The following is a 16,315-nucleotide window of genomic DNA, read 5'->3' on the forward strand; positions in this document are numbered from 1 at the left end:
ACTTTCTCTATAAGTACTTTTTTTATTTATTATAAAAACTTCTCCATAGCTACTCGATACATAATCTAGTCAATCTGAATTATTAGTTCAAATTGTTTATTGCATACAAGTACATATTATGTTTATATAAGAATTTCTCATCAGTCCCCATGGCTCATCATATCCCTTCACAACAATCTCCTTTTCTTCCATTCTACTCATCACTTCACACACACCTCTCTTTTTGTTCCTTTCTATATCTGGCACATACCCCAAACCTTGAATAAAATCAAGGAACTTGTCTCATGTAGTATTTAGTCACAAACACATGATGAAGAGTAAACCTAGTAGTACTGAACTTGCAACAAAAATGAACAAAAATAGCCCACAAGAATGGCCTGAGCCAATAGTTCGAGTTCAATCCTTGTCCAAAATCTGCAAAGATTCAATCCCTGAAAGGTATATCAAGCCTCTTAGTGACCGTCCATCCATTATAACCTCTTCTGATGATGATGCCAACAACCTTCCAATCATTGACCTTGGAGGTTTATATGGTGGTGACCCAGATACAAGAGCTTCAACCCTTAGACAAATTTCTAAGGCATGCCATGATTGGGGTTTTTTCCAAGTTGTGAACCATGGAGTTAGCCATGACTTGATGGACTTGGCTAGGGAAACTTGGCGCCAGTTCTTTCACTTGCCCATGGAGGTGAAGCAGAAATACTCAAACTCACCAAAAACTTATGAAGGTTATGGTAGTAGGCTTGGTGTTGAGAAAGGTGCTAACCTTGATTGGAGTGACTATTATTATCTTCATTATCTTCCCTTGTCAATGAAGGACTGTAACAAATGGCCTCATGTGGCTCCCTCATGCAGGTACATATATACATATCTACATATATAGAAATTCTTACATAGACAAAAATAGTCAATCTTATCATTAATTAGTACTTTAGATCTCTAAAACAGTAACTACTAGACCATAAAAAAGAAAACCATGGTTAGCAAATAGGATGATTTAAAACCACGATTTCAAAATATAGAAAGGTGTAATCTCGGATTTTGATCATGAGTTAAGTAAATTAAAAGTCTAACTTGGAAATTGTGTATATTAGTCATGAGGTTTCCAGTAATAGAATAAGAATTGTGTATGTGAAGCATGATTTATCTGAAAATGGACTATTAAAATTACCAAAAATACTTTGTGACCTAACTTTCCATGCATCATGTGTATCCCTATCGGAGTGGATGGGACCATATCTGTTGTCCTATTTTTTGTACCACTACATGTATCATTAATTTTAATTGATTAAAAAAATTATTTAATTAAAGTTATAATTATTAAATATTTTTCTGACCAATCATATCTTATAACACGTGGAGCGGCACAAAGTTGTAGTACAACAGATGTGCTCCCATATTGGATACTAATTCATATCAACAAATAAAGATTTGAAAGTATATATATTTTTTGGATTTAATATATTTATAATGATAATGTAAATGTTTTTACATTGTAAGTAAATCATTCACCAATGACTTTCAAATAAGAGTAATACAAATTAACGATGAATGATAGACTGAATAAAAAACTTTACTCATAAACTCATTTTTTATATTAGCATAATTTCCTTACACGTAACATAGGATAGTTGAAAACACTCATGCTTATAAATTCAACTACCTACCACCTGAAATACCCTTTGTTTCGTGCACATATATATATATATATTGATATAAATTAAATTGATTATGAACATGTGCATATATATATATATATAATGTCATCAGTATATATGCCTATATAGTTTTTTTATGCATAACTGTGTATAACTAGCACAAAAACTTGAATGCAGGGAAGTATTTGATGAATATGGAAAAGAGTTAGTGAAACTATGTGGGAAGTTGATAAAGGTTATGTCCATAAACCTTGGATTAGAAGAGGAATATCTTGAAAATGCATTTGGAGGAGAAGACATTGGTGCGTGTCTAAGAGTGTGCTTTTACCCAAAATGTCCACAACCAGAATTGACGCTTGGTTTGTCATCACACTCAGACCCAGGAGGCATAACTCTCTTGCTTTCAGATGAACATGTCTATGGTCTTCAAGTTCGAAAATCCAATAATTGGATTACGGTTAAGCCTGCTCCACATGCCTTCATTGTTAATATTGGTGACCAAATTCAGGTAAGTAATCAAAATAATACTGTCCTTTTCTCTATTCAACTTTTGTTCTTCATCATTATTTAGCCAGTTCATTCTGAATGGATAAAATCTATTAGTTTGGATATATGGATTCATATGTGAAATATGATAACAGATTTAATCTTATGTATAATAATATTTTTCGTTAGAAATCAATACATTCTTAATATGATCATAAAGTTGAGTATAAGGGTTTATCATTATGGTCACATTGATGAGTTATGACCAGCCTATTTTCGACATACAAATGTTTGATTTATTTAGTAAATAAGTTGGATTTGGGATCTTCATAGAACCTATATGCAACTATGCAGATTAAGATTTGGTTTCTCAAAAAACCTTACCCTATTAAATTAGCCTAATTAATAAATACTTATTTATATAAGTAAAATTTATAATGTTTTTTACAATCATCTAATGATATATTAGTATAATATAATAGTTTTGTCATTATAAAAAAATTGAAATCATTTTATTATAAAATAGTTATAAAAATTGATTTTTTCTTAACCTACTATATATAAAGATATTCGTTTATAGTAGATTTTAAAATACACATTCGAATCAAATCAAGCTTATAAATAGATTGAACCCAGATATGAAACAAAGCTAATAATACAAGTAGCATACCGAATATCTAACCTTATCAACAAGCTTAGATCTATTTATGCAAAGCCTAACCTTATCAACCCTATGAGACTAATATCTAATCACTTATTCTCTAACCATGGTTCTGAAGATACATATTTTTAACCTGTATATTTTAGTAAACACCTCTTCTACCACTCAATATGAAACTCATACTTTATGTTTGTTTGAGAAGGTTCTAAGCAATGCAATCTACAAGAGTGTAGAGCACAGAGTGATAGTAAATTCAGATAAGGAAAGAGTTTCATTGGCTTTCTTCTACAACCCAAAAAGTGACATACCAATAGAGCCAGCAAAGGAGCTTGTAAAGCCAAATAGGCCTGCACTCTACACTGCCATGACCTTTGATCAATACAGACTCTTCATTAGATTGAGAGGACCTTGTGGAAAATCTCAAGTGGAATCTTTAAAATCTCCAAGATGATTGATGAACAGAAACATTGGTTATCTTGTCCAATCACACGTCAAATATATATATATATATATATATATATACCCTCTCAAGCAGATAAGTTGTTTCAGAATTTGAAGATATAATCTACTTGTTATTAAGTAACAACCTTACTGTTATATCGAGGATCACCATCTCACTTGATATTGTGCATTATTTATACTAAACTAATTATAAAAATAAATATGCATTTGACAGTGCACAAATGGGTTGTGATTTTGACATGGAAATCCATCCATCATATTTTGGATCTAACCGTGAATAGGGTCAAATGGAAACGCATGTGTTAGTGCATGCTTGCAATTTAACGAAAAAGTTCTAATCACTTAGCATTTCATTAATTTTATAAAGCTCCCATTTTCTATGGACGCAATAGTCTTCCATCTTGATTCATGACACAGATTCATAAAACTTGAAGCTCATTTGCCATTATGAGTTAATAGTGGCTTGGTTTCTTTAAATCTTTAATCCCTCAAATTTTGTGTTTTTTTATTTTAGTAGGTTAAATGTTTTTTATTTTTATTTTTTTCAAAAGAGGGTGAGGTTGAAATAATGATAAGTTTGTTACTTAGTAACCATGAGGTTCACAGATCCAAATCTTGAAAATAGTCTCTCCACTTGCGGGATAAACAACATACAACTGTCATCTCCAAATCACACTAAGTGGGAGTTTCATTTAAAAGGATGTCATTAACCCACATTAGGGACTAGAATCAAATATCTTAAAATTGTGAAGGCTCACAGTGTCGAACCAAATTTTTTTGGTGTAGAAGCAAAAGTACACAATATTTCAGGGACTAAAAACTTCAAAAGTCTAACACCTTCTATGATTACTATCCGCAAGGATAAAGTTCTTTCTAGTACAGAAAATCCTAGCAAAAAAGAGCAATCATCATGTAAAAGTATATATCAATTGTAAAGGAAAAAACTTATTAGGATCCTTAATGTATAACCATTTATTTATTTATACTAACAACAATCAGCATGGTGATATACCTATAGAACAGAAAGATAATAATTCATTACAATTTACAAGAGTAATATTTCATCATACATTACTTGACAAAGATTACCTTCACCTTTGATCTCAAGAAACAGCAACATGAAAACATATATAGCCTTTGTTGTGAAACTGTAGTAATCTGGTCTCACAAAAACCATTGAGTGCAAAGACCACTAGTATAGTAGTGTTGTCCTTACCTGTAATGAAACAGGTAACTTTGGCTTAGAATTTCCCTTATTTGGTAACATTTAAAAGAGGGTCATATTGCAGAGGCATATAGATGTAAATGATGTTACAATAACTTTCATAGCAATGAAAAATGGTAAACTGGTGCTGCCCCTTCTGTTAGATTTATGGTCACCCTTCTCTCCTAGCCTGTTAAATCATATTGATGGAGAATTATAAAATCTGGTTCCAAAAAATCTTGCACCATGTGATTATATATAAAAAGGACGGTTCAGTGCACGAGGCTTCCACTTGGTGGAGTCTAGGGAGGGTACATGTACACAATCTTACCCTGCAAGCGGAGAGACTATTTCCGGGATTTGAACCCGTATCCTCATGGTCACTAAGCAACAACCTTATCATTATGCCAAGCTCATGGTATGTTTGAGACTTCCAACTTCTATACATCGCTTTTTTCCCACAAAATAACTTTTCTTTGTAATTTAATCGGGTTTGCCATATATATAAGATTAAAAATAGTTGTTTTAACTTTTAAGTAAAAATATTGTTGTCTGTGCCAAACATGCTCAGATACGTTTCCATGTCAGATTAATTTCAGTAAACTGTTGATTCCCTATTCTACTTACTATAAATTTCCCCTCAGTCTGTGAAGGTTATTGCATATATAGTTAAATATCAACCAGCAACAACACATTATCAATAATAGCATGCTGATAAAATGCCAGTAATTCTCACAAGCAGAGTATTCTATATGCCTAAAGGGAAACGTAGTTATAGCAAACCATAAAGCAAGGAAGACACGTCAGGATTACGGAGAAAAAGCTAAAGAAGTTAACAAGCATGTCAGGGTTGAGGCGAACCTTGGTGAAGACAAACAGTTGGAAGAGCTAGGAAATCCAGCAAACACATTTGAGTAGGACTTCGTCAGATATGAAAAATTGGCAACCGGAGGCAGCGAAGGTATCCTTTCGCCCTTCTTCAAAAGTTCTTGCAGGTTAATCCTTTGCAAGGTCAAAATAGCCCTCGACTCCTTCCAAATGAAGGCAATGACACCATTTTGAAAAACAAACAGGGAACCGGGCTTTGAACCAGGGTATCTGAACCCATAACCACTTGCAATACCCTCTCCCATGAAAGCATCCTTGATATCCACCGGATTCGAGTCTGCATCAGTGTCCCAGGGAAAGGATTCAGATGAGGGCTCATTGATGTTCACTATAAACATTGCTGAACCATTAGGATGCAAGACATAGTGAGTGCCTTCCAATATTTTGGTTGCGATGACAAGTTGTTGTCCCTGTGACTCCTCGTAAGAGAGAAGAAGAAGGAATAAAGCCTTCCCGGGCTTGTCTTCAGAAGGCTTACCAGGAGGCCAACCAAAAGTCCCTCCCCATAAACCAGCATATTCTTGGTCTTCTCTGGGAACTCGTAAAGGCAGCTTGTAAAGTGCAAACTGATTGTCGTGCATACTTGGCCATGCTCGATAAGAAAACAGCTCTACGGTAGAGGCATTTAATAATAGTCTTATTGTGTCACTTGATCTAAGAAATTCTTGAAGTTGTGCATGCCTGATCTCACTGCTTGAAGTAAGCTTATTAGAATTTGAATGACTTCCATTAATCGAATTAGATCTTCCAAGGATCTGTTTAAAGCTATTCCAGAAATATCCACCAATACTTTTTCTCTTGATGTGTTGTGTTCGATCATCCACCTCCTGTAGAGGATTATAGATAGGCCTTGAATAGACAAGACTCTTTCTGATATCATCCAGTTCTAACTGTTTTGAACTAACCTCCTCTTGAGAACTTGCCTTATAATCAATCTGACTATAACCAAGATTGAACATTTCACTAAGGAGTGATCGTCTTTCCCACAAGAACACCAAATCTTTTTTAAAGTTGTTTTCATCATCCCTTAACCTAGGAAATAATGGTTCAACCACTGTATCGGGAACCTTTTGTCGAATTTGGCTAGTAGTAACCTCAAGCAACTTTCTTCTATCAGTAAAAGCTAATTTGCTGAAGGAAACCGTTGCCTCATTATTCACCCTTTGTGATCTAGAAAGTTCACTATTTGACCTACAAACCTTCCTCAATAACTCCTTGCCCGAGTTATGTGCCAATGTTTTACTCGGCAACAAAGTACCAGGATTTTTTTGTAGTTCAGGTTCAACCTCAAGCAACAGTAAATTGCAAGATTTCTCTATAGGCTTGACCAACCCAGGGTAAATATAATCAATTTCCTTCTCCCTTCCATGGAGTAGAAATGTAGCAGAACCATCAAAATCACCAATCACTTCAAACACAGATGCCCAAAGGATGGGACCTTCTTCAATACCCAATGGACCAAGCTCCTGAGGAATTATCCGGCAACCAACAACCGAAATGAATCCATTGGTAGTGCTAGAACTGTTCAAGAAGTTGATAGTTCCAAGAACAGGTGGAGTATAGTAGGCTTACCAATGTTGAGATGAGGGAGAAAAGGGAAAAGGAACTTTGCTTCAGGTTGGATAAACCCTTCACTAGGGATCACATTTGTAAGAATAAACAACTAAGGATGCTTATTCTTGGTGAGGAGAAGGAGTCATAGGGGGAATTAGAGGTGGGGCAAGAGCAGGATGTCCTCAATTTCCTACAACTATCCCTTTACTCAATTAATGGGTTCACTTCCACTAAGTCTTGGAAGATTAAGGGGACTCTGGATAGTAGATCAGTGGTGGTGATGATTGATTGTGGAGCCTCACATAATTTCATAGTCAAGGAAGTAGTGGAGAGTATGAAGTTGAAAGTGCAAGAGAATAAAGCCAATATGGTGGAGGTTGGGGATGGACACAAAGTGAAATGTCATGGGAGGTGTTCATAACTCAAACTGATTCTACAAGGATTGGAGGTGATTCGGGATTTTTATCTATTTGGGTTGAAAGGAGTGGATCTGGTGTTAGGTATTGATTGGCTAGCTAGGTTGGGTGAGGTCAGTGCTGACTTTGGGAAGATGGTTCTAAACATCAATAAGGCAGGGTCCACATTTACTTTGATGGGAGATCCCACTTTGACCAGGACATAATTGTCCTTGGGGGCCTTCATGCAGGTCCTTATGGAGGAAGGGGAGAGCATAGGGATCCAATGTGATACTCATCAACATTCTCAGGCTAAAGAGGTTGTGCCAATAGAATTGCAATAGGTGCTACTCCAGTATCAAGATGTTTTTTAGGATCCTCAAGGGCTCCCACCCTCAAGAAGGCATGATCATGCCATTCACTTGAAGGAAGGAACTGAGGTACCTAATATCAGACCTTATAGGTGTCCACATTATCAAAAGGCTGAAATTGAGAGACTGGTGGCTGAGATGATTACTGCAGGGGTAATTAGACCTAGCATCAGTCCCTACTCTAGTCCTGTTATTCTAGTAAGGAAAAAGGATGGGGGATGGAGGTTTTGTGTAGACTATAGGGCACTTAACAAAATTATTGTGCCAAATAAGTTCCCAATTCCATTGGTTGAGGAACTACTTGATAAACTAGGGGGTGCAAGGGTGTTCTCTAAGCTAGACCTTAAATCAGGCTATCATCATATAAGGATGAAGGAGGAAGATGTTGAGAACACAACCTTTAGAACTCATGAGGGACACTATGAGTTCTTGGTCATGCCATTTGGGCTGACCAATGCCCCCTCTACCTTTCAATCATTGATGAATGAGATCCTAAGGCCTTATTTAAGGAAGCTTACTCTGGTGTTCTTTGATGACATTGTAGTATATAGTTCGGATTTGGAGACTCATAGCCAACATTTGCAAATTGTTTTGGCACTACTAACAGAACATTCTTTGAAAGCCAACCAGAAGAAATGCAGTTTTGGCCAAAATAGCATTGAGTACCTAGGCCACATCATTTCTGAGCACGGGGTATCTGCTGACTTATCTAAGGTGGGGGATATGATGACTTGGCCTCAACCTACCAACATCAAGAGCTTAAGGGGATTCTTAGGCCTCACTGGATATTACAGGAAGTTTGTAAAAACTATGAGAAGATTGCTAAACCCCTAACTGAGTTGCTAAAAAAGGACTCATTCAGTTGGACTCCTGAAGCTACTACTGCCTTTGAAGAGTTGAAGAAGGCTATGACCACCCTACCCTTACTAGATGTCCCTGACTTTGACAAGGAGTTTGTAATAGAAATAGATGCATCTAGCAAAGGTTTAGGGGTAGTCTTGATGTAGGGGGAGGCCTCTAGCCTTTTGGAGTCAAGGTTTGTCCTTACGGGCTCAACAAAAATATGTTTATGAGAGGGAATTGATGGCATTGGTTCAAAAGAGTCTCAACTCTGAGGTTTATTAAGATAATAAACAATGAGCTAAAGTTATTAGTACTTTTTTTAAAATATTTAACAAATAAAATATTCTTAAAAAGGAAACTAAAGGAACAAAGATAATAATTGAGCATTTGAAGTTTTTTCATTGTGGATAAATCATCCCTAATTTGTTAAGTTAGAGATGGTATCTATATACATGTGAAATATGAGTGATGCCCTTATACTGTCAAAATCTACTTTCTCTATAAGTACTTTTTTTATTTATTATAAAAACTTCTCCATAGCTACTCGATACATAATCTAGTCAATCTGAATTATTAGTTCAAATTGTTTATTGCATACAAGTACATATTATGTTTATATAAGAATTTCTCATCAGTCCCCATGGCTCATCATATCCCTTCACAACAATCTCCTTTTCTTCCATTCTACTCATCACTTCACACACACCTCTCTTTTTGTTCCTTTCTATATCTGGCACATACCCCAAACCTTGAATAAAATCAAGGAACTTGTCTCATGTAGTATTTAGTCACAAACACATGATGAAGAGTAAACCTAGTAGTACTGAACTTGCAACAAAAATGAACAAAAATAGCCCACAAGAATGGCCTGAGCCAATAGTTCGAGTTCAATCCTTGTCCAAAATCTGCAAAGATTCAATCCCTGAAAGGTATATCAAGCCTCTTAGTGACCGTCCATCCATTATAACCTCTTCTGATGATGATGCCAACAACCTTCCAATCATTGACCTTGGAGGTTTATATGGTGGTGACCCAGATACAAGAGCTTCAACCCTTAGACAAATTTCTAAGGCATGCCATGATTGGGGTTTTTTCCAAGTTGTGAACCATGGAGTTAGCCATGACTTGATGGACTTGGCTAGGGAAACTTGGCGCCAGTTCTTTCACTTGCCCATGGAGGTGAAGCAGAAATACTCAAACTCACCAAAAACTTATGAAGGTTATGGTAGTAGGCTTGGTGTTGAGAAAGGTGCTAACCTTGATTGGAGTGACTATTATTATCTTCATTATCTTCCCTTGTCAATGAAGGACTGTAACAAATGGCCTCATGTGGCTCCCTCATGCAGGTACATATATACATATCTACATATATAGAAATTCTTACATAGACAAAAATAGTCAATCTTATCATTAATTAGTACTTTAGATCTCTAAAACAGTAACTACTAGACCATAAAAAAGAAAACCATGGTTAGCAAATAGGATGATTTAAAACCACGATTTCAAAATATAGAAAGGTGTAATCTCGGATTTTGATCATGAGTTAAGTAAATTAAAAGTCTAACTTGGAAATTGTGTATATTAGTCATGAGGTTTCCAGTAATAGAATAAGAATTGTGTATGTGAAGCATGATTTATCTGAAAATGGACTATTAAAATTACCAAAAATACTTTGTGACCTAACTTTCCATGCATCATGTGTATCCCTATCGGAGTGGATGGGACCATATCTGTTGTCCTATTTTTTGTACCACTACATGTATCATTAATTTTAATTGATTAAAAAAATTATTTAATTAAAGTTATAATTATTAAATATTTTTCTGACCAATCATATCTTATAACACGTGGAGCGGCACAAAGTTGTAGTACAACAGATGTGCTCCCATATTGGATACTAATTCATATCAACAAATAAAGATTTGAAAGTATATATATTTTTTGGATTTAATATATTTATAATGATAATGTAAATGTTTTTACATTGTAAGTAAATCATTCACCAATGACTTTCAAATAAGAGTAATACAAATTAACGATGAATGATAGACTGAATAAAAAACTTTACTCATAAACTCATTTTTTATATTAGCATAATTTCCTTACACGTAACATAGGATAGTTGAAAACACTCATGCTTATAAATTCAACTACCTACCACCTGAAATACCCTTTGTTTCGTGCACATATATATATATATATTGATATAAATTAAATTGATTATGAACATGTGCATATATATATATATATAATGTCATCAGTATATATGCCTATATAGTTTTTTTATGCATAACTGTGTATAACTAGCACAAAAACTTGAATGCAGGGAAGTATTTGATGAATATGGAAAAGAGTTAGTGAAACTATGTGGGAAGTTGATAAAGGTTATGTCCATAAACCTTGGATTAGAAGAGGAATATCTTGAAAATGCATTTGGAGGAGAAGACATTGGTGCGTGTCTAAGAGTGTGCTTTTACCCAAAATGTCCACAACCAGAATTGACGCTTGGTTTGTCATCACACTCAGACCCAGGAGGCATAACTCTCTTGCTTTCAGATGAACATGTCTATGGTCTTCAAGTTCGAAAATCCAATAATTGGATTACGGTTAAGCCTGCTCCACATGCCTTCATTGTTAATATTGGTGACCAAATTCAGGTAAGTAATCAAAATAATACTGTCCTTTTCTCTATTCAACTTTTGTTCTTCATCATTATTTAGCCAGTTCATTCTGAATGGATAAAATCTATTAGTTTGGATATATGGATTCATATGTGAAATATGATAACAGATTTAATCTTATGTATAATAATATTTTTCGTTAGAAATCAATACATTCTTAATATGATCATAAAGTTGAGTATAAGGGTTTATCATTATGGTCACATTGATGAGTTATGACCAGCCTATTTTCGACATACAAATGTTTGATTTATTTAGTAAATAAGTTGGATTTGGGATCTTCATAGAACCTATATGCAACTATGCAGATTAAGATTTGGTTTCTCAAAAAACCTTACCCTATTAAATTAGCCTAATTAATAAATACTTATTTATATAAGTAAAATTTATAATGTTTTTTACAATCATCTAATGATATATTAGTATAATATAATAGTTTTGTCATTATAAAAAAATTGAAATCATTTTATTATAAAATAGTTATAAAAATTGATTTTTTCTTAACCTACTATATATAAAGATATTCGTTTATAGTAGATTTTAAAATACACATTCGAATCAAATCAAGCTTATAAATAGATTGAACCCAGATATGAAACAAAGCTAATAATACAAGTAGCATACCGAATATCTAACCTTATCAACAAGCTTAGATCTATTTATGCAAAGCCTAACCTTATCAACCCTATGAGACTAATATCTAATCACTTATTCTCTAACCATGGTTCTGAAGATACATATTTTTAACCTGTATATTTTAGTAAACACCTCTTCTACCACTCAATATGAAACTCATACTTTATGTTTGTTTGAGAAGGTTCTAAGCAATGCAATCTACAAGAGTGTAGAGCACAGAGTGATAGTAAATTCAGATAAGGAAAGAGTTTCATTGGCTTTCTTCTACAACCCAAAAAGTGACATACCAATAGAGCCAGCAAAGGAGCTTGTAAAGCCAAATAGGCCTGCACTCTACACTGCCATGACCTTTGATCAATACAGACTCTTCATTAGATTGAGAGGACCTTGTGGAAAATCTCAAGTGGAATCTTTAAAATCTCCAAGATGATTGATGAACAGAAACATTGGTTATCTTGTCCAATCACACGTCAAATATATATATATATATATATATATATACCCTCTCAAGCAGATAAGTTGTTTCAGAATTTGAAGATATAATCTACTTGTTATTAAGTAACAACCTTACTGTTATATCGAGGATCACCATCTCACTTGATATTGTGCATTATTTATACTAAACTAATTATAAAAATAAATATGCATTTGACAGTGCACAAATGGGTTGTGATTTTGACATGGAAATCCATCCATCATATTTTGGATCTAACCGTGAATAGGGTCAAATGGAAACGCATGTGTTAGTGCATGCTTGCAATTTAACGAAAAAGTTCTAATCACTTAGCATTTCATTAATTTTATAAAGCTCCCATTTTCTATGGACGCAATAGTCTTCCATCTTGATTCATGACACAGATTCATAAAACTTGAAGCTCATTTGCCATTATGAGTTAATAGTGGCTTGGTTTCTTTAAATCTTTAATCCCTCAAATTTTGTGTTTTTTTATTTTAGTAGGTTAAATGTTTTTTATTTTTATTTTTTTCAAAAGAGGGTGAGGTTGAAATAATGATAAGTTTGTTACTTAGTAACCATGAGGTTCACAGATCCAAATCTTGAAAATAGTCTCTCCACTTGCGGGATAAACAACATACAACTGTCATCTCCAAATCACACTAAGTGGGAGTTTCATTTAAAAGGATGTCATTAACCCACATTAGGGACTAGAATCAAATATCTTAAAATTGTGAAGGCTCACAGTGTCGAACCAAATTTTTTTGGTGTAGAAGCAAAAGTACACAATATTTCAGGGACTAAAAACTTCAAAAGTCTAACACCTTCTATGATTACTATCCGCAAGGATAAAGTTCTTTCTAGTACAGAAAATCCTAGCAAAAAAGAGCAATCATCATGTAAAAGTATATATCAATTGTAAAGGAAAAAACTTATTAGGATCCTTAATGTATAACCATTTATTTATTTATACTAACAACAATCAGCATGGTGATATACCTATAGAACAGAAAGATAATAATTCATTACAATTTACAAGAGTAATATTTCATCATACATTACTTGACAAAGATTACCTTCACCTTTGATCTCAAGAAACAGCAACATGAAAACATATATAGCCTTTGTTGTGAAACTGTAGTAATCTGGTCTCACAAAAACCATTGAGTGCAAAGACCACTAGTATAGTAGTGTTGTCCTTACCTGTAATGAAACAGGTAACTTTGGCTTAGAATTTCCCTTATTTGGTAACATTTAAAAGAGGGTCATATTGCAGAGGCATATAGATGTAAATGATGTTACAATAACTTTCATAGCAATGAAAAATGGTAAACTGGTGCTGCCCCTTCTGTTAGATTTATGGTCACCCTTCTCTCCTAGCCTGTTAAATCATATTGATGGAGAATTATAAAATCTGGTTCCAAAAAATCTTGCACCATGTGATTATATATAAAAAGGACGGTTCAGTGCACGAGGCTTCCACTTGGTGGAGTCTAGGGAGGGTACATGTACACAATCTTACCCTGCAAGCGGAGAGACTATTTCCGGGATTTGAACCCGTATCCTCATGGTCACTAAGCAACAACCTTATCATTATGCCAAGCTCATGGTATGTTTGAGACTTCCAACTTCTATACATCGCTTTTTTCCCACAAAATAACTTTTCTTTGTAATTTAATCGGGTTTGCCATATATATAAGATTAAAAATAGTTGTTTTAACTTTTAAGTAAAAATATTGTTGTCTGTGCCAAACATGCTCAGATACGTTTCCATGTCAGATTAATTTCAGTAAACTGTTGATTCCCTATTCTACTTACTATAAATTTCCCCTCAGTCTGTGAAGGTTATTGCATATATAGTTAAATATCAACCAGCAACAACACATTATCAATAATAGCATGCTGATAAAATGCCAGTAATTCTCACAAGCAGAGTATTCTATATGCCTAAAGGGAAACGTAGTTATAGCAAACCATAAAGCAAGGAAGACACGTCAGGATTACGGAGAAAAAGCTAAAGAAGTTAACAAGCATGTCAGGGTTGAGGCGAACCTTGGTGAAGACAAACAGTTGGAAGAGCTAGGAAATCCAGCAAACACATTTGAGTAGGACTTCGTCAGATATGAAAAATTGGCAACCGGAGGCAGCGAAGGTATCCTTTCGCCCTTCTTCAAAAGTTCTTGCAGGTTAATCCTTTGCAAGGTCAAAATAGCCCTCGACTCCTTCCAAATGAAGGCAATGACACCATTTTGAAAAACAAACAGGGAACCGGGCTTTGAACCAGGGTATCTGAACCCATAACCACTTGCAATACCCTCTCCCATGAAAGCATCCTTGATATCCACCGGATTCGAGTCTGCATCAGTGTCCCAGGGAAAGGATTCAGATGAGGGCTCATTGATGTTCACTATAAACATTGCTGAACCATTAGGATGCAAGACATAGTGAGTGCCTTCCAATATTTTGGTTGCGATGACAAGTTGTTGTCCCTGTGACTCCTCGTAAGAGAGAAGAAGAAGGAATAAAGCCTTCCCGGGCTTGTCTTCAGAAGGCTTACCAGGAGGCCAACCAAAAGTCCCTCCCCATAAACCAGCATATTCTTGGTCTTCTCTGGGAACTCGTAAAGGCAGCTTGTAAAGTGCAAACTGATTGTCGTGCATACTTGGCCATGCTCGATAAGAAAACAGCTCTACGGTAGAGGCATTTAATAATAGTCTTATTGTGTCACTTGATCTAAGAAATTCTTGAAGTTGTGCATGCCTGATCTCACTGCTTGAAGTAAGCTTATTAGAATTTGAATGACTTCCATTAATCGAATTAGATCTTCCAAGGATCTGTTTAAAGCTATTCCAGAAATATCCACCAATACTTTTTCTCTTGATGTGTTGTGTTCGATCATCCACCTCCTGTAGAGGATTATAGATAGGCCTTGAATAGACAAGACTCTTTCTGATATCATCCAGTTCTAACTGTTTTGAACTAACCTCCTCTTGAGAACTTGCCTTATAATCAATCTGACTATAACCAAGATTGAACATTTCACTAAGGAGTGATCGTCTTTCCCACAAGAACACCAAATCTTTTTTAAAGTTGTTTTCATCATCCCTTAACCTAGGAAATAATGGTTCAACCACTGTATCGGGAACCTTTTGTCGAATTTGGCTAGTAGTAACCTCAAGCAACTTTCTTCTATCAGTAAAAGCTAATTTGCTGAAGGAAACCGTTGCCTCATTATTCACCCTTTGTGATCTAGAAAGTTCACTATTTGACCTACAAACCTTCCTCAATAACTCCTTGCCCGAGTTATGTGCCAATGTTTTACTCGGCAACAAAGTACCAGGATTTTTTTGTAGTTCAGGTTCAACCTCAAGCAACAGTAAATTGCAAGATTTCTCTATAGGCTTGACCAACCCAGGGTAAATATAATCAATTTCCTTCTCCCTTCCATGGAGTAGAAATGTAGCAGAACCATCAAAATCACCAATCACTTCAAACACAGATGCCCAAAGGATGGGACCTTCTTCAATACCCAATGGACCAAGCTCCTGAGGAATTATCCGGCAACCAACAACCGAAATGAATCCAGGCATGACATACACCACATTCCCAAGCTCCGGATTCTGATGAACCCATATTCCAATCAAGGGCTGAACGCTCACTAGAAAACGGCAAAGTGCTTTATAAGAAGACACACCCTTTCTCCACTCAACAAGGTCCTCATGAGGCACTATGCCCAAAGCATCACATTCAGTGAGCCAGATTTTCTCAGAAGCCACAAGTGCATTCAAACTCCTGCAGCACAAACCCAGATTACACACATCTCTCGGCGAGAGGAACCGGGCAACGATGGCAAACACATCATCAGGCAGAGAAAGAAGCAAGCTTGAATCACAGTGATCATTTAACATACTGATCCAAACCAACTGAAAACTTATGGTAAAAAATCGAAGTTTCAAAAACTATTCATAAAATTTGCACACTTCAATGCATACCCACAATTCCAAATTAAGCACAGTACTCAA

General features: G+C 35.2%; 4 protein-coding genes across 4 annotated transcripts; 2 read left to right on the plus strand and 2 right to left on the minus strand.

Annotated features, from left to right (window-relative positions):
• LOC109326487 (1-aminocyclopropane-1-carboxylate oxidase 1-like) lies at positions 77-3,304 on the plus strand. Its single transcript, XM_019559187.1, has 3 exons — positions 77-855; positions 1,836-2,166; positions 3,008-3,304. The coding sequence occupies exons 1-3, from the start codon at positions 308-310 to the stop codon at positions 3,254-3,256; spliced, it is 1,128 nt and encodes a 375-aa protein (XP_019414732.1). The 5' UTR covers positions 77-307; the 3' UTR covers positions 3,257-3,304.
• On the minus strand, positions 5,281-7,225 carry LOC109326367 (F-box protein At5g39450-like). Its single transcript, XM_019559056.1, has 2 exons — positions 7,122-7,225; positions 5,281-6,880 (listed from the first exon to the last, which is right to left on the minus strand). The coding sequence occupies exons 1-2, from the start codon at positions 7,223-7,225 to the stop codon at positions 5,281-5,283; spliced, it is 1,704 nt and encodes a 567-aa protein (XP_019414601.1).
• Positions 9,090-12,317, plus strand: LOC109326634 (1-aminocyclopropane-1-carboxylate oxidase 1-like). The gene is made up of 3 exons (XM_019559348.1): positions 9,090-9,868; positions 10,849-11,179; positions 12,021-12,317. The coding sequence occupies exons 1-3, from the start codon at positions 9,321-9,323 to the stop codon at positions 12,267-12,269; spliced, it is 1,128 nt and encodes a 375-aa protein (XP_019414893.1). The 5' UTR covers positions 9,090-9,320; the 3' UTR covers positions 12,270-12,317.
• On the minus strand, positions 13,244-16,299 carry LOC109326633 (F-box protein At5g39450-like). Its single transcript, XM_019559347.1, has 2 exons — positions 14,346-16,299; positions 13,244-13,496 (listed from the first exon to the last, which is right to left on the minus strand). Exons 1-2 carry the CDS (start codon positions 16,199-16,201, stop codon positions 13,493-13,495), a joined length of 1,860 nt encoding a protein of 619 aa, XP_019414892.1. The 5' UTR covers positions 16,202-16,299; the 3' UTR covers positions 13,244-13,492.

This window comes from Lupinus angustifolius, chromosome LG14, assembly GCF_001865875.1.
Source record: "Lupinus angustifolius cultivar Tanjil chromosome LG14, LupAngTanjil_v1.0, whole genome shotgun sequence".
In the NCBI taxonomy this organism is placed as follows: Eukaryota; Viridiplantae; Streptophyta; class Magnoliopsida; order Fabales; family Fabaceae; genus Lupinus; species Lupinus angustifolius.